Consider the following 25,548-nt stretch of genomic DNA (forward strand, 5'->3'; position numbering starts at 1 on the left):
GGACCCTGTACACAGTTGAAGTCCCCCCCCATGATTAGTCGGTGCGTCGCTATGTCCGGGATTTCTGCCATGGTCTTTTTGATGAAACTCGTGTCGTCCCAGTTGGACGCGTACACGTTGACTAGAACTACCGGTGCCCCATCCAGCGCCCCGCTGACCATGACATACCGCCCCCCTGGGTCTGTGACCGTCTTTGTCGCCCTAAACATTGTCCTCTTGCCGATCAGGATCGCCACCCCCCTGGCCCTTGTCCCATAGCAGGAATGGTAGGTTTGTCCCACCCAGCCGTTTCTTACCCGCAGTTGGCCATTCTCCGTCAGGTGCGTCTCTTGGAGGAAGACTATGTCGGCCCTCGTGTTTCTGAGGTGGGTGAGGACTCTAGATCTCTTCACTGGGCCGTTAAGTCCCCTTACGTTCCAGGTGATTATCCTGGTGGGGGGCTTCTGCCCCCTCGCTCCTGTGGGATTAACCATATTTGTCCGGTGGACGCGCCCCTGCCCTCTGGGGTTTCCCTTTGTTAGGGGGCCGTCCAGGATGGCTCCCCTCTCGGGGGTTGTTGTCTCGCTTCTCCCCTGCCTGGCCTCTGCGGTTTTCTGACCGCTCTTCCCCCATCCTACCCTGCACCCCCCTCGCCTGCTCTCCCTTCTCCAATACTCTCGTTCCCTTGTGCTGGGGCCTGGCCTCCCACCTGGAGCGGTCCCTTGGGCAGTGGTTTGTTTTTTGCTCTGGGTGTTCCTGCCGGGGGGGGGGGGGGGCTGGCATTGCCTTGCCCCTCCCCAACTCCCCCCCCCCCCCCCCCCGTCAACGTGTCGTTGCCCCTTGCCAGGGGCCCCTCGTCCCTACCTCCGCTGGTTGTTTTCCAGCCCGTGCTCCTCGACGAACCTATTCGCCTCAGCGGGGGCTGTAAAGAAATATTCCCTGTTTTGGTATGTGACCCAGAGTTTTGCTGGGTACAGCATACCAAAACGCACTCTGCTCCTGTGGAGAGCTGCTTTCGCTCTGTTGAACTCAGCCTGTCTCTTAGTTATGTCCGCTCCAAGATCCTCATAGATTCGGATGGCGTGCCCTTCCCATTTGCAGGCTCTATTTTCCTTGGCCCAGCGCAGGATTGTCTCCCTATCCCGGTACCGGTGCAGTTTGGCTATGACTGCTCTCGGTTGTTCCCCTGCCTTGGGCTTCGGGCGCAGCGACCGATGAACTCTGTCCATTTCTGGTGGGGTGGGAAAAGTGTTCTTCCCCACTAAGGTGCCCAGCATCGCAGCCACGTATGCTGTGGGGTTTCTACCCTCGGTCCCCTCTGGCAGGTCCACTATCCTTACATTTTGCCTTCTCGAGCTGTTTTCCTGGTCATCTACCCTGCCCTTCAGGCTCCCCTGTGTTGCGCCCAGTCTCGCCACTTCCCTCTCCAGGGCCGTGACCCAGTCGCTCATGTCGGTCGCTGCTTTCTCCAGCTCTTTAATGGTTGCCTCCTGGGCTTCCAGTTTCTCCCCTTGGGCATCCAATTTCACCTCCAGTCTGGTCAGAGCCTGCTGCACCCCTGACATGGCCCTGGCCACTGCTGCCTGTACTGCGGCCTCTATTTCTGCTTTCACCTCTGCCTTGATTACCTGCAGCTGTTCCCTCAGCACCTCAGTAAAGGCTGCCTTCCAATTCCAGCCCCCCTCTAGCCCCGGGGGAGAGGGCACCTGTCTGTCCGGCTCCTTTTGATGCGGCGATACATCCGTCCCGCCGCTTCGTGTGCTAATCCGCTTGCCTGAGCTGGCTTGCCCCTTGTCCCGTCTGCTTCTGGTGCCCCCTCTCCCTCTCCCTTGGCTCCCTTCTGGCGTTTTTTTCTCCCTCTTCCCTTTCATCTTTTCTTCTCCCCTTGTTTTTCTTTTCCTCCCTTTTCCGCACCCTATTTTTATTTTTTTAATTTTGTATTTTTTTTGTCTCCTCCTTTCCCCCCCCCCCCCCCCCCTCTTCCCTTCTTTCCTTTACCACTTTATTTTATTTATTTATTTATTTCCCCCCCCTCTCTTTTATGCAACTCCTCTCAGGTGGGCTTACTTTGGATGGGAGAGTGTAAAAAGAGAGAAAATAGTATATATACCCCTCCCCTCACTCTCTTTAACAGTTTTCTTTTGTTTTTTTTAATAAAAGTCCTTTTTTTCCCTTCCTTTCCCCACTTACCCAGGAGAGAGAGCGAGAGGCTTTTGTCCAGTCTCTCTGGCCTTGCCGCGTGGTGGTCGCTGCCGGTTGGGGGTGGGGGGGGGGGGTGGGGGGGGGGGGGGGGGGTGGGGGGGGGTTGGGTCGGGTCGGCCCCCGCCGCTCGGCCCCCGCCGCTCGGCCCCCGCCGCTCGGCCCCCGCCGCTCGGCCCCCGGCCCCCGCCGCTCGGCCCCCGCCGCTCGGCCCCCGCCGCTCGGCCCCCGCCGCTCGGCCCCCGCCGCTCGGCCCCCGCCGCTCGGCCCCCGCCGCTCGGTCCCCGCCGCTCGGCCCCCGGCCCCCGCCGCTCGGCCCCCGCCGCTCGGCCCCCGGCCCCCGCCGCTCGGCCCCCGCCGCTCGGCCCCCGCCGCTCGGCCCCCGCCGCTCGGCCCCCGCCGCTCGGTCCCCGCCGCTCGGCCCCCGCCGCTCGGTCCCCGCCGCTCGGCCCCCGCCGCTCGGCCCCCGCCGCTCGGCCCCCGCCGCTCGGCCCCCGCCGCTCGGTCCCCGCCGCTCGGCCCCCCGCCGCTCGGCCCCCGGCCCCCGCCGCTCGGCCCCCGCCGCTCGGCCCCGCCGCTCGGCCCCCGCCGCTCGGCCCCCGCCGCTCGGCCCCCCGCCGCTCGGCCCCCGGCCCCCGCCGCTCGGCCCCCGCCGCTCGGCCCCCGCCGCTCGGCCCCCGCCGCCCGGCCCCCGCCGCCCGGCCCCCGCCGCTCGGCCCCCGCCGCTCGGCCCCCGCCGCTCGGCCCCCGCCGCTCGGCCCCCGCCGCTCGGTCCCCGCCGCTCGGCCCCCGGCCCCCGCCGCTCGGTCCCCGTCGCTCCGTCCCCGGCGCTCCGTCCCCGCCGCTCGGCCCCCGCCGCTCGGCCCCCGCCGCTCGGTCCCCGGCGCTCGGTCCCCGGCGCTCGGTCCCCGGCGCTCCGTCCCCGCCGCTCGGCCCCCGGCGCTCCGTCCCCGCCGCTCCGTCCCCGCCGCTCCGTCCCCGCCGCTCCGTCCCCGCCGCTCCGTCCCCGCCGCTCCGTCCCCGCCGCTCCGTCCCCGCCGCTCGATCCCCGGTCCCCGCCGCTCGGTCCCCGCCGCTCGGCCCCCGCCGCTCGGCCCCCGCCGCTCGGCCCCCGGCGCTCCGTCCCCGGCACTCCGTCCCCGGCGCTCCGTCCCCGGCGCTCCGTCCCCGGCGCTCCGTCCCCGCCGCTCGATCCCGGTCCCCGCCGCTCGGTCCCCGCCGCTCGGCCCCCGCCGCTCGGCCCCCGCCGCTCGGTCCCCGCTGCTCCGTTCGGGCTCCCGTGCTTCGCACCCCGCGTCCTCCTGGTGGGGGTGGTTAGGTCGCTGGTCGCTGGCGCCGGCTGTGCCCCGCTTCGCTCCTGGCCGCTACCGCTCCTGGCCTGCGTTGGGGGGTGGGGGGGGGCAGGTGGACCTGCCGCCGCCGCCGAGGGTTCTCCGCCAACAGGTTTGTTGGGGGGGGGGGGGGGGGTCATCCCTTCCCTGCTCTTTGCCGCTGCGGAGAGAAAGGCCCCGACTTCGTTACTCTGCGGGAGCCCCTCTCCGTGCGATCGCTCCGCTTGCCGACCGGAAGGCCAATCACAAGTTACTGTGAAAAGCCCCTTTCACTCCCCTCTGATGTTGAGTTCAGTGGGACCACGAATGTGTTAGAATAATAAAGAGCTTTGAGGTTGGAAAGGCAGGGATCGGGGTTCCTGGAGCTGAGGGATGGATGGTGATGCGTGCCGTTGTGAAGCTGGAAATAGGCGACACAGTGATGGCACTGATATGCTCATTGAGGTCAAACAGCTCCCTTTGACTCCATGTTGTAGTGTTCAGTTCCCTTCAAGGGGATGATGCTCTTGTCAAGTTGGATGTCTGATGTTTTCCCAGTTAAAAAAATATGGTGCCTCCCATTTAAGGTGAAGATGAGAAACGTTTTCTCTGAGGGTCGTGCATCTTTGGGACTTTCTTCCCTGGAGCCATTGAATATTTGTAAGGCTGAGTTCGATAGATTCTTGACTAACAAGGAGTCAGGTTATCAGGAGTGGGTGGAATGGGATGTTGAGGCCATAGCCTTATTGAATGTCAGAGCAGGATCGAGGGGCTGAATGGCCTAATCCTCATAATTTGTATGTGTCTTTAAGTTAATTTATGGTATATGGGGAGCACGGTAGCACAGTGGTTAGCACGGTTGCTTCACAGCGCCAGGGTCCCAGATTCGATTCCTGGCTTGGGTGACTGTCTGTGCGGAGTCTGCATGTTCTCCCCGTGTCTGCGTGGGTTTGCTCCGGGTGCTCCGGTTTCCTCCCACAGTCCAAAGATGTGCGGTTAGGTGGATTGGCCACGCTAAATTGCCTTTAGTGACCAAAAAAGGTAAGGTGGGGTTACGGGTATAGGGTCGAGGTGTGGACTTGGGTAGGGTGCTCTTTCCAAGGGCCGGTGCAGATGCGATGGGCTGAATGGCCTCCTTCTGCACTGTAAATTCTATGATTGCTGGTTAGGCCAGTATTTAATGCCCATCTCTAATTGTCCGCGAGAGGGTTGTGTTGAGCTGCTGAACTGCAGCAGTCGCTTTTTGTACCTGTCAGCATTCAGAACCTCGAAGGCAACAAGTAGACAATGTCCTCGTGGGCTCTCTGTGGTACAATAATTTAGTCCCAACATGTGCCACCTCTGGTGAATCCATGTTTTCAGACAATCCGCTTGTTGGAGGATTGTGTTTGTGAAGGAGAGGTCAAACTGACTATTAAAGCTTACCATTAGCGTTTAGTCTGCCAATGCCGTGGTGTTTCAGAGCTGGGCTGTGTGTATTGCAGTCTGTACCCATAATGGGATTGAAAGCATCAAGAATGACGTGTTTGCCCTGGTGTAATAATTCCCCAGGATCTCGTTGAGGTCATTGTAGAATACCTGACCTTCCCTGTGTGCATCATTGTTGGTGTAAAGGTGCAGGTTAGTGTTGCTTTTTGGCTTCAAGCAAGACATTTACAGCATCATGAGTCAGTCGTTGATTCCTCTGGGGAAATGAGTCAGGTTTGCGCACCAATTCCGATCAAGTAAGGCCACACCCGAATACCGGGGTTGGTCCTTTGAATAAACAACCCAAAATGTGTAGCTTGCACCTACTGCCTCAGGGTGAGACTCCTCTGCAATCCTGTTGTACTGCGAATGACTGCGTCTATATTGTACCTGCTCAGCGTTCTGTTCTCTGTTCTACCTTGAAGTATTGTGTAGTAGTGCACTGATATTCCATCAACCGTAGGGTAGTTAGTTGTTAAGTAATATAATCTTTATTATTGTCACAAGTAGGCTTACATCAACACTGCAATGAAGTTACTGTGAAAAGCCCCTAGTTGCCACATCCTGGTGCCCGGTTGGGTACACGGGGGGAGAATTCAGAATGTCCAATTCACCTAACAGCACGTCTTTGGACTGTGGGAGGAAACCGGAGCACCCGGAGGAAACCCACGCAGACACGGGGAGAACGTGCAGACTCCGCACAGACAGTGACCCAAGCCGGGAATTGAACCCAGGACCCTGGAGCTGTGAAGCAACAGTGCTAAACACTGTGCTACTGATTGGTGAGCAGGCAGGAGCAGTGAGCTGAGGGGTACAGGGAGAGCAGGCTGCGTTCAGGATTCCTTCCCCTTTCCTGGATTGGGGAGAGCAGTGGTGTACCCAAGTCTGCTCTGGCACCTTGGCAGGTTACGAGCTCATCCCTGGACAGTGACCATCACCCTTCAGCAGCCTGTGTGCAGGTTTGTGACAGAGTGTCAGTAACATCCTCTACCTGTCCCTATCACCATTTCCTCATTGCCACTGGGTCGATTTGATTTGTTCAGTGACATGCAGCTTGAGTTTATTGATGCTGGTGCAGAGTTGCTCTGCTCACAGGCAGCGATTGCCTCCCAGGAGGCACGATGGGTGGCACTGCTGCCTCACAGTGCCGGAGATCCGAGTTCGATTGCGGCCTTGGGTGACTGTGGAGTTTGCATGTTCTCCCCGTGTGTGCGCGTATCAGAGATTTCTATCTCCTACGTTTACTGACAGCCAAGGCTAATGAGCCTCCCGTGCCCGGGAATGCCAGGCACTTGCCTTCACAATTCTGCCCACCATGCTAAACAGGATGGCACCTGAAACTGGGCAGGTGGAGTTTGATTAGGAGAAGCTTTTGTGCTGTTGACCATATGAGATCTCTTGTTGATGATGAGCAACTCACCTCAGTTCACTCTCCTGGACCTTCCAAACCCAGTGCCAGAACAGTACTGTGCACAGTCTTCAAAGAAATGTTAGGCAAAGAACAGTGGAGAACCTCCTGATTCAGAGGCAAGAGTGTTGCCCACTGGGCCCCAGCTGGTGGATCAGCGTTGGATGTTCAATCAATGACGTCTCAAGGAGACAAACCACAAGGAGCTGATGGTTTACATTTAAGCATCTTGAGAGAATTCTGGGAAGAAATAGCAGACTCTCCCGACTATAATTTCCCAAATCGGTGGTAAGAGATTGCCTGTAAACTGGAGAGTGCAGGAATGAGCCATGAAATTATAGACTGGAACAACCTTAGTATATAATATGTGGCAGTTAGTACGAACTTGGAGCAACTTGAATTAATCAGGGCCAGTGGGCGGAGATTTCCCAAAGACAGCTTCTTGACTCGAGAATGTGTTGAAAGGATAAATATAGAAAATGCAATGGACGTGGTTATCTGTATTTTTAAAAGCCATTGATAAAGTACCACAGATAACAACACCTGAGATTATGTCAGGGGTTTAAGAAAATATGGAATAGAAAGATCAATAATATTGCACTGTGTTGGAGTAACTTTGTTTACTCCGCAGCATGGTAGCATGGTGGTTAGCATAAATGCTTCACAGCTCCAGGGTCCCAGGTTCAGTTCCTGGCTGGGTCACTGTCTGTGCGGAGTCTGCACGTCCTCCCCGTGTGTGCGTGGGTTTCCTCCGGGTGCTCCGGTTTTCTCCCACAGTCCAAAGATGTGCGGGTTAGGTGGATTGGCTATGCTAAATTGCCCGTAGTGTCCTAAAAAATAAGGTTAATTTGTGGTTGGTGGGGGGCTGTTGGGTTACTGGTATAGGGTGGATACGTTGACTTGAGTAGGGTGATCATTGCTCGGCACAACATCGAGGGCCGAAGGGCCTTTACTATGCTGTACTGTTCTATTCTATAACCACATCGAACAATCTCAATTTGAGGGAGTTAGTTATGTTGGCATTTGCTGAAGATTGCAGACTTGTGGCAATGATGATGTCCTCCTGAGGACCCAGTTAGGCTAGTTCATGGGTGGCAAATACAATTCAATGTAAAAATGTCTCGGGCAATACATTTAAGGAGAGAGTGCACTCCTCAGAACCCCTTATATTATGAGGAAAACTGACCAGCCAGGGTTCGAGCTCCAAATCGCTCTCCACAACTGCTCTTGGAAAGAAATTGGGTGAGATTTCTGATGTAGCCACCATCCACCATGGTTCAATTCGATTCTAATAATTCTTACGAGGAAAGGCTGAGGGACTGGAGGCTGTTTTCGTTAGAGAGAAGAAGGTTAAGAGGTGACTTAATTGAGGCATACAAGATGATCAGAGGATTAGATAGGGTGGACATTGAGAGCCGTTTTCCTCGGATGGTGATGTCCAACACGAGGGGACATAGCTTTAAATTGAGGGGAGATAGATATAGGACAGATGTCAGAGGTAGGTTCTTTACTCAGAGTAGTAAGGGCGTGGAATGTCCTGCCTGCAACAGTAGTGGACTCGCCAACACTAAACGCATTCAAATGGTCATTGGATAGGCATATGGACGATAAGGGAAGAGTGTAGATGGGCTTTAGAGTGGTTTCATAGGTCGGCGCAACATCGAGGGCCGAAGGGCCTGTACTGCGCTGTAATGTTCTATGTTCAAATCTAGGCTCCCAGTGTTCATGAAATTACACCCTAGCTAAGAGTTGGAATCTTGACGGGGTTGAAACAGGATGAATCTGCCTTCAGGGCAAAAAAAGGTGAAAGAGGTTTACATCACAAACAGGCCATTTGGCCCATCGAGTCTGTGTCGCCTTCAAACACCTATCTATTCTATTCCCATTTTCCAGTACCTGGTCCGTACCCTGTATGCTGGGGCGTTGCAAGAGCTCATCTAAATGCTTCTTAAATGTGAGGGTTTCCGCCTCTACCACCCTTTCAGACAGCGAGTTCCAGATTCCAACCACCAATTTCCTCACATTCCCTCTAAATCTCCTGTCCATTACCTTAAATCTATGTCCCCAGGTTATTGATCCCTCTACTAAGGGGGACAATGTTTCTTCCTATCTCCCCTCTCTATATCCCTCATAGCTTTGTACACCGCAATCATGTTACCCCCCCGCCTCCCACACCTCCGTACACTCTGCTCTAAGGAAAACAGCCTAACCAGCCTCTCTCTTCATAGCTCACACACTCCAGCCCAGGCAACGTTCTGGTGAATCTCCTGCACCGTCTCTAGTGCAATCACATCCTCCCTTATAGTGTAGCGACCAGGACTGCACACGGTGCTCTATCTGTGGCCTAACCAGTGTTTTATTCAGCTCCGCCACAACCTCCCTGCTCTTATATTCTATGCCGCAGCTAATAAAGGCAAGTATCCCATGTATCTTCAAGCCTGTTTATGTCCTGTCCTATTATCATTCCTGTGGAATGAGGCAGAATCTGGAACAGGAGGCCCATTTACTATTGTCCGCTTTGCACTAACATTGAATTTAATCCCCTGGCGTAGACCAGCAATGCACTGGGTTAGTGCTGCAATCGGATTGACAATAACTGTGCAGTTAACCGTCACATGGAAGCGATGAGCTTATTTTTGTGCCAGGCCAGGACCAGACTAGTTTTTAAAGGTGTTGATTTGAAGGTTCATTTGATGCCCATTCGGAATGCCCCCCCCCCCCCCTCCTCTCTCCCCCCCCTCCTCCCCCCCCTCCCCCCCTTCCCCCCCCTCCTCCTCCCCCCCCCCCTCCTCCTCCCCCTCCCCCCCCCTCCCCCCCCCCCTCCCCCCCCCTCCTCCTCCTTCCCCCCCCCCCCCCCCCCCCCCTCCCCCTCCCCCAAGTGACAGACCCTATCCTATCCTGTCAGCTCCAGTAGTGACGTTCTGGTACTGGAGAAGTCGGGTTGTTGACTCTTCCCCACAGGGTTACCTTAGCTTCAGCCGCCTGCTGACAGATGTGTTACTTTGGGGTTGAAACGCCAGGTCTCACGATCCACTGTGGACAGATGCAAGACGGTCAGACAGTTTTCCCAGATTCGTAAGCACCATCAAAGCTTCTTTATTAAAGTTAGCGGCTCGTTTACAGAATGTAATCTTCACTTCTACAAAAAAGGAGTACCCTGCTCTCCCCCACCCACCCACCCCCCCAAATTACAAAACAAAGTTTGATCAAGCAAATTCACAGTTACATTTTCAAACATTGTACGCTGCAGATCTTGCACAATGCATTCAGCTTAACAAAAAAAAGCAACACTGAGCTTTATACAGTACAAACAAAATGGGAAAACATTCAGGCACTAAATGTTTGGAGGGCAACACACCGCGTTTCAGAAAGTTACTTGTTTGACAACAATAGCTAAACCCAGCGTAGGGGTCTCGATGATGGAGTTGGGCAAGTGCAGAGCTTGGCTTGGGACTAGGAAGGAACCAGGAGTTCCCAAAGGCAAGATGTCTGGATTTTATATGTAGACAGGAAACCTTTTCCCCTTGGTGGAGGGATCAATGAGCAGGGGTGTAGATTTACGGTGAGGGGCATGAGGTTTAGAGGGGACGTGAGGAAAACCTTTTCACCCAGAAGGTGGTGGGAGTCTGGAACTCGCTGCCTGAAAGGGGGGTGGAGGCAGAGACCCTCATAACATCTCAGAAGAGTTTAGATGTGAACTTGCAATCCCAGGGCAGACAAGGCTATGGGCCAAATGCTGGGAAATGGGATTAGAATAATTAGGTGGTTGTTTTTGACCAGCACAGACATGATGGGCTGAATTGCCTTTTCTATGCTGTATAATAACAGGTTAAGGTGTGACATCTCCAACGCTGGGGAATCTTAGTGGATGCATTAAGTACAACATAGTTGGAGTGGAGAACAGACACGGCTGCACATTTGTCCTACATATTGTGATGTTCATTAACTGTATCCCGAACCTGACCAGCCTGACGTTGCTCTCATTTCCTACATTAGCTCGCCCTGGACTTTCACATGAAATTAACGAGTGATGCAAAGCTCGGGGTAGTTTTGTGCTGATCAATAAATAGATGTCATGTAAGATGTTTAGAGCCAGCAGGCGTGAGCGAGACCGGATCCCAGCTCGCAAAGCTCCAATCTGCTCCACCACTCCATCCCAATTCTTTGCAGCAGGATTTTCTACATCATCACTCGGTTGCTACCCTGGGATTTCCCACCAAACAACTATCATGGGATCAGTGGCTCCATAATAATTTAATCATCTTTATTATTGTCACAAGTAGGCTCACATTAACACTGCAATGAAGTTACTGTGAAAACCCCCTCGTCGCCACATTCCGGCGCCTGTTCAGGTACACAGAGGGAGAATTCAGAGTGTTCAAATTCACCTAACAGCACGTCTTTCGGGATTTGTGGGAGGAAACCGGAGCACCCGGAGGAAACCCACACAGACACGGGGAGATTGAAGCCGGGAATTGAACCTGGCACTGTAATGCAGCAGTGCTAACCACTGTGCTACCATGCCCTACCCCCACTCCCATGAAGAACTGGAACAAGTGGAGAGCCCACCATCACCTTCTCAGGAGACCCAGTGATGGGCAATGAATGTCAGCCTTTCAAGTGACTTCCTGAGAAAATGCCACGTTATTTTCTGTTGAAGCAGAGGTGAGTTGTAGTCATGTTGGTGAAATGGGCAGATGGACAAATTATTGAAGGTGGCAGGACAGTTTGAGTGTAGTTAATAAAGCATACAGTATCCTGAGCTTTATTAACAGGGGCATAAGATACAGGAAGGTTATGTTAAACTTGTACAACAGGAAGGATGTGAAGAGAACAGAAACGACTCCCAAGAATGGGTCCTGAGATGAGGAAGTTGGGACGGATTGGAGAAATTGGGACTGTTTTCCTTGGGGATCAGGTTGAGAGTAGAATTGATAGAGGTGTTCAAAAGCATGAGTGGTCTGGACAGAGTAGACAGGGAGAAACTGTTCCCTTTGAACAGATTTAAGCTAATTGGCAAAATAAGCGACGGAGACATGAGAATCTTTTTCCCGCAGTGAGTGGTTAGGATTGGGAATGTGGTGTCAGAGTGTGGGGGAGGCAGAGTTAATTGGAGCATTCAAGAAGGATTGGATTATACGAAGTAGAACAATGTGCAGAGTCAGGGAGGAGAAGGTGGGAGGATGACTCCAGTGCATTGGTCAGTTTTGATTCTTTTTCAGTTGTTCACGATGGCAGCCCACAGATTACCAGATTTATTCAGTTTCACTTGCCCTGGCTGGAGTTGAGTTCACGAGCCAGGCACTTGTCTAAAACCAGGAGCATTTGGCTCACACTTGGCAGAATTTCACTGGAGCGGCGCAGTGGGTTAGCCCTGTTGCCTCACGGCGCCGAGTTCCCAGGTTCGTTTCCGGCTCTGGGTCACTGTCTGTGAGGTGTTTACACATTCTCCCCGTGTTTGCGTGGGTTTCGCCCCCACAACCCAAAAATGTGCAGGCTAGGTGGATGGACACGCTAAATTGCCCCTAAATTGGAAAAAATGAATTGGGTACTCTAAACTTATAAAGAACAAAAAAAGAATTTCATTGGAGCAATGTTTCTTACACCGGACACTTCAGATTTTCCCACTGTATCTGCCTTTCAGAAAACTAATGTCAGCAAGGATGCTGGGGTCACCCGCATGGATTCAGTGCGAGGGATTGTGCAAAAGTTAAGAAAACACACCTCTCTATTCGTGACAGTTGCTGTATCATTCCCTGCTGGCTTGCTGAGTCTAGGGGATCCCAGCTCCTTAGTGTTATTTCCTGCCTGGATAGAGCTCACATAGGGGTAGCAGGGCACTGTCAGGTGGAACTTAAGCTCCACTGGGGAGCTTGGAAACCCAAAGAACAATCAACGGAAATCAACTTCTTGCCCTTTATCAGAGAGTTCCATGTTTCTTTAAATTTTTTTTTTAAAGAGTATCCAATTAATTTTTCCCAATGAAGGGGCAATTTAGCGTGGCCAATCCACCTACCCTGCACACACGGGGAGAATGTGCAAACTCCACACGGACAGTGACCCAGAGCCGGGACCGAACCTGGGACCTCGGCGCCGTGAGGCCGCAGTGCTAACCACTGTGCTACACTGCTGCCCCTAAGAGTATGTGGGTGACAGCCCAGCGTTGGTTGCTCATTTCTAATTGCCCCTGAACTGATTGGCTTGTGAAGCCGTTTCAAAGTCAACCACATTGCTGTTCCCAGAACCCATTTCTAGTGTTTAAGAGATTGTGAACCGACACAACACACAGCGATCACACAAACAAGCTCAGTACAGTCACATAACCAACTCGAAACTCTGCTTATCAAGGTGTCCAACACAGAAAACGAGTTCACTCTGATGTTCCTCAAACAATACCAATGCCTGGGCTTCAGATACCTGCAAATATCTCAACAAATCTCCAAATGTTGCAAAGATTAGAACTTATTATGTGACATTTATACAGAGTAAAGCTCCCTCAACACTGTCCCCATCAAACACTCCCAGGACAGGTACAGCACGGGGTTAGATACAGAGTAAAGCTCCCTCTACACTGTCCCCATCAAACACTCCCAGGACAGGTACAGCACGGGGTTAGATACAGAGTAAAGCTCCCTCTACACTGTCCCCATCAAACACTCCCAGGACAGGTACAGTACGGGGTTAGATACAGAGTAAAGCTCCCTCAACACTGTCCCCATCAAACACTCCCAGGACAGGTACAGCACGGGGTTAGATACAGAGTAAAGCTCCCTCTACACTGTCCCCATCAAACACTTCCAGGACAGGTACAGCACGGGGTTAGATACAGAGTAAAGCTTCCTCTACACTGTCCCCATCAAACACTCCCAGGACAGGTGCAGCACGGGGTTAGATACAGAGTAAAGCTCCCTCAACACTGTCCCCATCAAACACTCCCAGGACAGGTACAGCACGGGGTTAGATACAGAGTAAAGCTCCCTCTACACTGTCCCCATCAAACACTCCCAGGACAGGTACAGCACGGGGTTAGATACAGAGTAAAGCTCCCTCTACACTGTCCCCATCAAACACTCCCAGGACAGGTACAGCACGGGGTTAGATACAGAGTAAAGCTCCCTCTACACTGTCCCCATCAAACACTCCCAGGACAGGTACAGCATGGGGTTAGATACAGAGTAAAGCTCCCTCTACACTGTCCCCATCAAACACTCCCAGGACAGGTACAGTACGGGGTTAGATACAGAGTAAAGCTCCCTCTACACTGTCCCCATCAAACACTCCCAGGACAGGTACAGCACGGGGTTAGATACAGAGTAAAGCTCCCTCTACACTGTCCCCATCAAACACTCCCAGGGCAGGTACAGCACGGGGTTAGATACAGAGTAAAGCTCCCTCTACACTGTCCCCATCAAACACTCCCAGGGCAGGTACAACACGGGGTTAGATACAGAGTAAAGCTCCCTCAACACAGTCCCCATCAAACACTCCCAGGACAGGTACAGCACGGGGTTAGATACAGAGTAAAGCTCCCTCTACACTGTCCCCATCAAACACTCCCAGGACAGGTACAGCACGGGGTTAGATACAGAGTAAAGCTCCCTCTACACTGTCCCCATCAAACACTCCCAGGACAGGTACAGCACGGGGTTAGATACAGAGTAAAGCTCCCTCTACACTGTCCCCATCAAACACTCCCAGGACAGGTACAGCACGGGGTTAGATACAGAGTAAAGCTCCCTCTACACTGTCCCCATCAAACACTGTCAGGACAGGTACAGCACGGGGTTAGATACAGAGTAAAGCTCCCTCTACACTGTCCCCATCAAACACTCCCAGGACAGGTACAGCACGGGGTTAGATACAGAGTAAAGCTCCCTCAACACTGCCCCCATCAAACACTCCCAGGACAGGTACAGCACGGGGTTAGATACAGAGTAAAGCTCCCTCTACACTGTCCCCATCAAACACTCCCAGGGCAGGTACAGCACGGGGTTAGATACAGAGTAAAGCTCCCTCTACACTGTCCCCATCAAACACTCCCAGGGCAGGTACAACACGGGGTTAGATACAGAGTAAAGCTCCCTCAACACTGTCCTCATCAAACACTCCCAGGACAGGTACAGCACGGGGTTAGATACAGAGTAAAGCTCCCTCTACACTGTCCCCATCAAACACTCCCAGGACAGGTACAGCACGGGGTTAGATACAGAGTAAAGCTCCCTCTACACTGTCCCCATCAAACACTCCCAGGACAGGTACAGCACGGGGTTAGATACAGAGTAAAGCTTCCTCTACACTGTCCCCATCAAACACTCCCAGGACAGGTACAGCACGGGGTTAGATACAGAGTAAAGCTCCCTCTACACTGTCCCCATCAAACACTCCCAGGACAGGTACAGCACGGGGTTAGATACAGAGTAAAGCTCCCTCTACACTGTCCCCATCAAACACTCCCAGGACAGGTACAGCACGGGGTTAGATACAGAGTAAAGCTCCCTCTACACTGTCCCCATCAAACACTCCCAGGACAGGTACAGTACGGGGTTAGGTACAGAGTAAAGCTCCCTCTACACTGTCCCCATCAAACACTCCCAGGACAGGTACAGCACGGGGTTAGATACAGAGTAAAGCTCCCTCAACACTGCCCCCATCAAACACTCCCAGGACAGGTACAGCACGGGGTTAGATACAGAGTAAAGCTCCCTCTACACTGTCCCCATCAAACACTCCCAGGGCAGGTACAGCACGGGGTTAGATACAGAGTAAAGCTCCCTCTACACTGTCCCCATCAAACACTCCCAGGGCAGGTACAACACGGGGTTAGATACAGAGTAAAGCTCCCTCAACACAGTCCCCATCAAACACTCCCAGGGCAGGTACAGCACGGGGTTAGATACAGAGTAAAACTCCCTCTACACTGTCCCCATCAAACACTCCCAGGACAGGTACAGCACGGGGATAGATACAGAGTAAAGCTCCCTCTACACTGTCCCCATCAAACACTCCCAGGACAGGTACAGCACGGGGTTAGATACAGAGTAAAACTCCCTCTACACTGTCCCCATCAAACACTCCCAGGACAGGTACAGCACGGGGTTAGATACAGAGTAAAGCTCCCTCTACACTGTCCCCATCAAACACTCCCAGGACAGGTACAGCACGGGGTTAGATACAGAGTAAAGCTCCCTCTACACTGTCCCCATCAAACACTCCCAGGACAGGTACAGCACGGGGTTAGATACAGAGTAAAGCTCCCTCAACACTGCCCCCATCAAACACTCCCAGGACAGGTACAGCACGGGGTTAGATACAGAGTAAAGCTCCCTCTACACTGTCCCCATCAAACACTCCCAGGACAGGTACAGCACTGGGTTAGATACAGAGTAAAGCTCCCTCTACACTGTCCCCATCAAACACTCCCAGGACAGGTACAGTACGGGGTTAGATACAGAGTAAACCTCCCTCTACACTGTCCCCATCAAACACTCCCAGGACAGGTACAGCACGGGGTTAGATACAGAGTAAAGCTCCCTCTACACTGTCCCCATCAAACACTCCCAGGACAGGTACAGCACGGGGTTAGATACAGAGTAAAGCTCCCTCAACACTGTCCCCATCAAACACTCCCAGGGCAGGTACAGCATGGGGTTAGATACAGAGTAAAGCTCCCTCTACACTGTCCCCATCAAACACTCCCAGACAGGTACAGCACGGGGTTAGATACAGAGTAAAGCTCCCTCTACACTGTCCCCATCAAACACTCCCAGGACAGGTACAGCACGGGTTTGATACAGAGTAAAGCTCCCTCTACACTGTCCCCATCAAACACTCCCAGGACAGGTACAGCACGGGGTTAGATACAGAGTAAAGCTCCCTCTACACTGTCCCCATCAAACACTGCCAGGACAGGTACAGCACGGGGTTAGATACAGAGTAAAGCTCCCTCTACACTGTCCCCATCAAACACTCCCTGGACAGGTACAGCATGGGGTTAGATACAGAGTAAAGCTCCCTCAACACTGTCCCCATCAAACACTCCCAGGACAGGTACAGCATGGGGTTAGATACAGAGTAAAGCTCCCTCTACACTGTCCCCATCAAACACTCCCAGGACAGGTACAGCACGGGGTTAGATACAGAGTAAAGCTCCCTCTACACTGTCCCCATCAAACACTCCCAGGACAGGTACAGCGCGGGGTTAGATACAGAGTAAAGCTCCCTCTACACTGTCCCCATCAAACACTCCCAGGACAGGTACAGCACAGGGTTAGATACAGAGTAAAGCTCCCTCTGCACTTTCCCCATCAAACACTCCCAGGACAGGTACAGCACGGGGTTAGATACAGAGTAAAGCTCCCTTGACACTGTCCCCATCAAACACTCCCAGGACAGGTACCGCACGGGGTTAGATACAGAGTAAAGCTCCCTCTACACTGTCCCCATCAAACACTCCCAGGACAGGTACAGCACGGGGTTAGATACAGAGTAAAGCTCCCTCTACACTGTCCCCATCAAACACTCCCAGGACAGGTACAGCACGGGGTTAGATACAGCGAATTCTCTCTCCGTTGGTATAGGAACTGGTGGATGAAATAGTCAGTCTGGTAACCCTTATACTATCTCGGTGGTCACATGGAGATGCTGAACTAAATCATGAATTGAAAAAAAAGTGTACTATCTACAAGGTGCACTGCAGTAACTCACCAAGGCTCCTTAGGCAGCACCTTCCAAACCCACAACCACTACCATCTCGAAGGGCAAGAGCAGCAGATACCTGGGACCCCAACCACCTGGAGGTTCCCCTCCAAGTCACTCCCCACCCTAACTGGGAAATATATCGGCCGTTCCTTCACTGTCACTGGGGCAACATCCTGGAACTCCCTCTCTAACAGCACAGTGGGTGTATCTACACCTCAGGGTCTGCAGCGGTTCAAGAAGGCAGCTCCCCACCACCTTCTGAAGGGCAACTAGGGATGGGCAATAAATGCTGGCCTAGCCAGCAACACCCACATCCCATGAATGAACAAAAGAACATTTAAAAAAGTCGGACCTTTCCCTTTTAGCATTCCAGTGGGTCTGCTCCTCTTCATGCAAAGTTGCTAATTCACAGACCTGGATTTGCCCCTTTCATACTTGGAACAGAACAAAGATGATTGAAACTCAATTCACCGAGGACACAGGGCGAGGCTGCATCAAGGAGATACACGTCAACTGAAGTTGGGGCAGGCGGTGGCATAGTGGCATTGTCACTGGGCTAGTCATCCAGGGACCCAGAGTCACGCTCTGGGGACCCGGGTTCGAATCCTGACAGGGCAGATAATGGAATCTGAATTCAATAAAAAGAATTTGAATTTCAACGTCTAATGATGACCATGAAACCATTGTAAAAACCCATCTGGTTCACTAATATCGTTTAGGGAAGGAAATCTGCCGTCCTCACCCGGTCTGGCCTACATGTGACTCCAGACCCACAGCGATGTGGTTGACTATTAACTTCCCTCAGGGATGGGCAGTAAATTCTGGCCCAGCGACACCCACATCCCATAAATGAATAAAGAAAAGAAACCATCTCAGTGAGTTTGTACTCCAGAGTTCGGAGTCAGCCTCAGTTTATTGTGTGATGACATGAGGATAAACCTTTTGAGTTTTGGGCAGTTCATGGTGACTGGAAATGGTTTCCAAGGCAACAGCACCTACGGAGCCGGTAATGAGCCGGTTGCAACCTCCCAGGTTCTACCCCCTCAGTTTTCCCATGTTGGAGAAGCCATGACCCCTCCCAGGGGTATCATGAAAAAAGAATGAAAAATGAAAATCGCTTATTGTCACGAGTAGGCTTCAATGAAGTTACTGTGAAAAGCCCCTAGTCGCCACATTCCGCCGCCTGTCCGGGGAGGCTGGTACGGGAATCGAACCGTGTTGCTGGCCTGCTTTAAAAGCCAGCGATTTAGCCCAGTGAGCTAAATCATACCCCATTGTTTAATTGGTCTGAATGGACGGTGGCAAGACCGGGACTTGAAGCCAAACGTGACCAATTGGGTAACTGGGAAGATACTCACTGACCTGGGCTCGGGAACGAACGGGAAACCAGCAACTGGGAGTCGGGAATATTGTGGGAGTGGGGGAGGGAGAGGCGCGGTGAGAGAATTTGGAAAAACAAAGTACAGAGTAAGGAGCAGGAGGCTTTTGGAAAAGCGGCCCTGTGATGTGAGACGGGGCCCTCAGGCGTTTATGACAGTTTAACGTGCGGCAGTGTAGTGTCTGTTCCAGTAGAAACGATTGTCCGAGGGACAGCTTTAGGTGTTGCGCACTCCCATGGCTTGCTCCAGTTCCTGTCTTCGCTGCTGTATCTAAGGAGGAAAATGGAAACTGGTTAGAAGGAACTTGCTTTTCTCCACCAGCCCTCACCATGAAGCATGTCTGAAGTCAAGCCCCGGTTGGAATGCAGGAAATGCAGCCATTGATTGTGCACAGGAAGATCCCAGAAAGACCATGTTAGGATCGTTTATGGCGATGTTGGTTCGCAGATAAATATCTGTCCTGCCTTTCCAAACTGGGACCAAGGGGTTATCCTATCAGGGCAGATCGGCATAAAATGTTTCAATTCAATCTCAGCACTGACTCTCTGACAGTGCGGCACTCCCTCAGTACTGAACCTCTGACAGTGCGGCACTCCCTCAGTACTGACCCTCTGACAGTGCAGCACTCCCTCAGTACTGACCTTCTGACAGTGCGGCACTCCCTCAGTACTGACTCTCTGACAGAGCGGCACTCCCTCAGTACTGACCCTCTGACAGTGCGGCACTCCCTCAGTACTGACCCTCTGACAGTGCGGCACTCCCTCAGTACTGACCCTCTGACAGTGCAGCGCTCCCTCAGTACTGACCCTCTGACAGTGCGGCACTCCCTCAGTACTGACCCTCTGACAGTGCGGCACTCCCTCAGTACTGACCCTCTGACAGTGCAGCACTCCCTCAGTACTGACCCTCTGACAGTGCGGCACTCCCTCAGTACTGACCCTCTGACAGTGCGGCACTCCCTCAGTACTGACCCTCTGACAGTGCGGCACTCCCTCAGTACTGACCCTCTGACAGTGCGGCACTCCCTCAGTACTGACCCTCTGACAGTGCGGCACTCCCTCAGTACTGTCCCTCTGACAGTGCAGCACTCCCTCAGTACTGACCCTCTGACAGTGCGGCACTCCCTCAGTACTGACCCTCTGACAGTGCAGCACTCCCTCAGTACTGACCCTCTGACAGTGCAGCGCTCCCTCAGTACTGACCCTCTGACAGTGCGGCACTCCCTCAGTACTGACCCTCTGACAGTGCGGCACTCCCTCAGTACTGACCCTCTGACAGTGCAGCACTCCCTCAGTACTGACCCTCTGACAGTGCGGCACTCCCTCAGTACTGACCCTCTGACAGTGCGGCACTCCCTCAGTACTGACCCTCTGACAGTGCGGCACTCCCTCAGTACTGTCCCTCTGACAGTGCGGCACTCCCTCAGTACTGACCCTCTGACAGTGCGGCACTCCCTCAGTACTGACCCTCTGACAGTGCGGCACTCCCTCAGTACTGACCCTCTGACAGTGCGGCACTCCCTCAGTACTGACCCTCTGACAGTGCGACACTCCCTCAGTACTGACCCTCTGACAGTGCAGCACTCCCTCAGTACTGACCCTCTGACAGTGCGGCACTCCCTCAGTACTGACCCTCTGACAGTGCGGCACTCCCTCAGTACTGACCCTCTGACAGTGCGGCACTCCCTCAGTACTGACCCTCTGACAGTGCGGCACTCCCTCAGTACTGACCCTCTGACATTGCAGCACTCCCTCAGTACTGACCCTCTGACAGTGAGACACTCCCTCAGTACTGACCCTCTGACAGTGCAGCACTCCCTCAGTACTGCCCCTCTGACAGTGCGGCACTCCCTCAGTACTGACCCTCTGACAGTGCAGCACTCCCTCAGTACTGACCCTCTGACAGTGCAGCACTCCCTCAGTACTGACCCTCTGACAGTGCAGCACTCCCTCAGTACTGACCCTCTGACAGTGCGGCACTCCCTCAGTACTGACCCTCTGACAGTGCAGCACTCCCTCAGTACTGACCTTCTGACAGTGCGGCACTCCCTCAGTACTGACCCTCTAACAGTGCAGCACTCCCTCAGTACTGACCCTCTGACAGTGCGGCACTCCCTCAGTGCTGACCCTCTGACAGTGCAGCACTCCCTCAGTACTGACCCTCTGACAGTGCGGCACTCCCTCAGTACTGACCCTCTGACAGTGCAGCACTCCCTCAGTACTGACCCTCTGACAGTGCAGCACTCCCTCAGTACTGACCCTCTGACAGTGCAGCACTCCCTCAGTACTGACCCTCTGACACTGCGGGTGTCCCCAATAATGAGTGTGACCCACTGACCCATAGCTGATCGAGATCATAGAATTTCCTTTCTTTTTTCAGTGCAGAAGGAGGCCGTTTGGCCCATCGTGTCTGCACCGGCCCTTGGAAAGAGCACCCCACTTAAACCCACACTTCCACCCTATCCCTGTAATCTAACCTAACCTTTTTGGACACTGAGGGCAATTTAGCATGGTCAATCCTCCTAACCCGCACATCTTTGGACTGTGGGAGGAAACCGGAGCACCCGGAGGAAACCCACGCAGACACGGAAAGTGTAGACTCCGCACAGACAGTGACCCAAGTGAGACTCGAACCTGGGACCATGGAGCTGGAGGCAATAGTGCTAACCACTGTGCCACCGTGCCGCCTGCAGTCAGTCATGGTTCCCAATCCTGAGCACAATTCTCTGCTGATTATTATCCTCACTCCGTCATGCAAGGTCTCTCTCTCTTGACCAATCGACACAAGAATACACAGGATAGAGAGCAGAGAAACAGGCCATTTGGCCCAACCATCCCATGCTGGTATTTCTGTCCCACCTAACATTATGTTTAATTCTAGCCATCTCCTCGCTCACTCTAACCTCCCTCAGTCTGAGATCTCCCTCCCTCCCCTTCTGACCCAGCTTTTGCTCAGCTCCTCCTAATATCTTTGTGCAGAGACAGGAGTCTGGAGTTCTGTATATTGGGGTCTGTGCGGAGACAGGGAATCCGGAGTTCTGTATATTGGGGTCTGTGCGGAGACAGGGAATCCGGAGTTCTGTATATTGGGGTTTGTGTGGAGACAGGGAATCCGGAGTTCTGTATATTGGGGTTTGTGTGGAGACAGGAGCCCGGAGTTCTGTATATTGGGGTCTGTGCGGAGACAGGGAATCCGGAGTTCTGTATATTGGGGTCTGTGCAGAGACAGGGAGTCTGGAGTTCTGTATATTGGGGTCTGTGTGGGGACAGGGAATCCGGAGTTCTGTATATTGGGGTTTGTGCGGAGACAGGAGCCCGGAGTTCTGTATATTGGGGTCTGTGTGGAGACAGGAGTCCGGAGTTCTGTATATTGGGGTTTGTGTGGAGACAGGAGCCCGGAGTTCTGTATATTGGGGTTTGTGTGGAGACAGGGAATCCGGAGTTCTGTATATTGGGGTCTGTGCAGAGACAGGAGTCCGGAGTTCTGTATATTGGGGTTTGTGTGGAGACAGGGAGTCTGGAGTTCTGTATATTGGGGTTTGTGTGGAGACAGGAGCCCGGAGTTCTGTATATTGGGGTCTGTGCGGAGACAGGAGTCCGGAGTTCTGTATATTGGGGTCTGTGCGGAGACAGGGAATCCGGAGTTCTGTATATTGGGGTTTGTGCGGAGACAGGGAATCCGGAGTTCTGTATATTGGGGTCTGTGCAGAGACAGGAGTCCGGAGTTCTGTATATTGGGGTCTGTGCGGAGACAGGGAATCTGGAGTTCTGTATATTGGGGTTTGTGCGGAGACAGGAGCCCGGAGTTCTGTATATTGGGGTCTGTGTGGAGACAGGGAATCTGGAGTTCTGTATATTTGGGTTTGTGCAGAGACAGGGAATCCGGAATTCTGTATATTGGGGTTTGTGCAGAGACAGGGAATCCGGAGTTCTGTATATTGGGGTCTGTGCAGAGACAGGAGTCTGGAGTTCTGTATATTGGGGTCTGTGCGGAGACAGGGAATCCGGAGTTCTGTATATTGGGGTCTGTGTGGAGACAGGGAATCCGGAGTTCTGTATATTGGGGTCTGCGTGGAGACTGGAGTCTGGAGTTCTGTATATTGGGGTCTGTGCGGAGACAGGGAATCCGGAGTTCTGTATATTGGGGTCTGTGTGGAGACAGGGAATCCGGAGTTCTGTATATTGGGGTTTGTGTGGAGACAGGGAATCCGGAGTTCTGTATATTGGGGTTTGTGTGGAGACAGGAGTCTGGAGTTCTGTATATTGGGGTTTGTGCGGAGACAGGGAATCCGGAGTTCTGTATATTGGGGTCTGTGTGGAGACAGGAGTCCGGAATTCTGTATATTGGGGTCTGTGTGGAGACAGGAGCCCGGAGTTCTGTATATTGGGGTCTGTGTGGAGACAGGAGCCCGGAGTTCTGTATATTGGGGTCTGTGCAGAGACAGGAGTCCGGAGTTCTGTATATTGGGGTTTGTGTGGAGACAGGAGTCCGGAGTTCTGTATATTGGGGTTTGTGTGGAGACAGGAGTCCGGAGTTCTGTATATTGGGGTCTGTGTGGGGACAGGGAATCCGGAGTTCTGTATATTGGGGTTTGTGTGGAGACAGGAGCCCGGAGTTCTGTATATTGGGGTCTGTGTGGAGACAGGAGCCCGGAGTTCTGTATATTGGGGTCTGTGTGGAGACTGGAGTCTGGAGTTCTGTATATTGGGGTCTGTGTGGAGACTGGAGTCTGGTGTTCTGTATATTGGGGTTTGTGCGGAGTCTGGAGTTCTGTATATTGGGATAATTACCTTGCAGTAGAAGTATCTGTTGACGGCTTCCTGGGACCATGGTTGTTGGTAAAAGTCAGCTCGTCGTTCCTCTTCCGGGTTTCCAACCACATCCGTCATTATCTGTCAAAACAAATCGTTGTTAATTTAATTCCCAAATGTTAAAGGTAAACCTTGTAGGAACCAGAATGGCCATTCAGCCCCTCGGTCCAACACCTCCATTGTACCTGATCATCTCTCTCTCTGCCATTCCCCCACTACCTCCTTACCCTTGGTGTCTGTAATGTCTGCTTGTCCTCTCTCCCTAGATACTGACTCACAACATTCCCCCCCCCCCGGCTTCACTTCACCTCATCTTCCTTTTGTTATACTAGGAACTGGAGGAGGCCATTCAGCCCCTCCAGCCTAGATGGATTTTGGCAGATCAGTATTTCAATTCCATTGGTTTGCTTTGATTGCCAAACTGAATCGTGCCCAACAATAATCTATTGTAGTGCAGGAACTTTCAACTGACCACATCCCGGCCTCACCAGGTTTGTGGAGTTGAGAGTTCCCGGTTGGCACTGCCATCTCTGTGAGGAATCACACTATGAATGGCCCAGCTGTAAATATTTCCTGCAGATTACTATCCAGATTGAAACTCCCAGTCGGACCTGTGTCTACCCCACTCTCAGGCAGCTTGTCCCAAACACTGACCACGCACTGTGTGAAAAACCTTCTCCCCATTTGCCTCTGGATCGTTTACAAATTGCCTAAAATCTGAGACGCTTCCACCAGCAGAAGCCGTGTCTCCCTATCGACCGCTTGCAGTGTCCTGTGATAAATGTAAGAAGTTGGGATTATATATTGGCGGGATTCTCCGTCGACCGGCATTAAAATCGAAAATGGGATTGGCCGAAGAATCGGGTTTGACGCCGAAATCGTAGCGGCCACCGGTCTCACGGTAAATCGCAATTCTCCGGTGCCTCGACAGCGCCGTCAATGCATTCCACTCTGCACGTAAACACCATTGGCATAACGGGTCTGACCCGGTATCTCCGGGGCATCTGCGATGCTCCATCTCCACCACGGAGAATTCCCGACGGCAAGGTTCACTCGTGCTTTTAATAATCGTCAAACTGCCGCCATTTCTGCTGAGGGAGACAGAGGGGGTACGGAAGGGGGGGTGGGGGGTACGGAAAGTGTCCAACACGGCCATAGTTTGTGCCGTTGTCCGGGGGGCTCGGAGGGGGTGACCACCAGGGGGTGGGCTGTGGGGCAGGGTGGACAGGCACGGAGCACCATAGCCGCAGCTGGCAAGGAAGCCATCCAGCTCCTGGCTTCTGCCTTGTAGATGGTGGACAAGCTTTTGGGGGGTCAGGAGGTGAGTTACTTGCCGTAGGATTCCCAGCCTCTGACCTGCCCTGGTAGCCACAGTATTAATGTGGCTGGGTCCAGTTCAGTTTCTGATCAATGGTAACCCCCAGGATGTTGATTGTGGGGGATTCAGCGATGATAATACCACTGAATGTCAAAGGGCGATGGTTAGATCCTGGTCATTACCTGGCACCTTTGGAGAGGCAGTGGGGTAGTGGTATTGTCCTTGGGCTAGTAGGCCAGAGACTCAGAGTCATGGCCTGCGGATCTGGGTTGGAATCCCGCCATAGCAGATGGTGATATTCGAATCCAATTGGGCAGCACGGTAGCACAGTGGTTAGCAAAGTTGCTTCATAGCTTCAGGGTCTCAGGTTCGATTCCCGGCTTGGGTCACTGTCTGTGCGGAGTCTGCACGTTCTCCCCGTGTCTGCGTGGGTTTCCTCCGGGTGCTCCGTTTTCCTCCCACAGTCCAAAGATGTGCAGGTCAGGTGGATTCGCCATTCTCAATTGCCTTAGTGTCCAAAAAGGTTAGGTGGGGTTACTGGGTTACGGGGATAGGGTGGAGGAGTGGGTTTAAGTAGGGTGCTCTTTCCAAGGGCTGGTGCACACTCGATGGGCTGAATGGTCTCCTTCTGCACTGTAAATTCTATGATCTACTTGTGTGGCACGAATGTAACTTGCCACTTGTCAGCCCCGAGCCTGGATATTGTCCAGTTCTTGCTGCATTTGGACACGGGCTGCTTCATTATCTAAGGAGTCGTGAATGGTGCTGAACATTGTGTAGTCATCGCAAACATCCTCACTTCTGACCTTCTGATGGAAGGGAGGTCATTGATGAAGCAGCTGAAGATGGTTGGGCCGAGGACAATACCCTGGGGAACTCCTGCAGTGATGTCCTGGAGCTGAGAAGATTGATCTCCAACCACCACAACCATCTTCCTTTGTGCCGGGTATGACTCCAACCAACGGAGAGTTTCCCCCCT

The 25,548-nt window shown here is 53.2% G+C and overlaps 1 protein-coding gene across 1 annotated transcript in view; it reads right to left on the reverse strand.

Moving 5' to 3' along the window:
• Positions 1–17,937: 17,937 nt before the first annotated feature.
• Positions 17,938–25,548, reverse strand: part of LOC119972188 (SWI/SNF-related matrix-associated actin-dependent regulator of chromatin subfamily D member 3) — a 50,570-nt gene continuing 42,959 nt past the window's right edge. Inside the window, exons 7-8 of the mRNA XM_038808521.1 lie at positions 23,231–23,332; positions 17,938–18,710 (exon numbers count right to left, since the gene is read on the reverse strand). Of these exons, the coding sequence (XP_038664449.1) occupies positions 18,657–18,710; positions 23,231–23,332 (156 nt within the window). The 3' untranslated portion in view covers positions 17,938–18,656. The remainder of the gene's footprint in view (positions 18,711–23,230; positions 23,333–25,548) is intronic.

Source organism: Scyliorhinus canicula, chromosome 10 (assembly GCF_902713615.1).
Source record: "Scyliorhinus canicula chromosome 10, sScyCan1.1, whole genome shotgun sequence".
Lineage (NCBI taxonomy): Eukaryota > Metazoa > Chordata > Chondrichthyes > Carcharhiniformes > Scyliorhinidae > Scyliorhinus > Scyliorhinus canicula.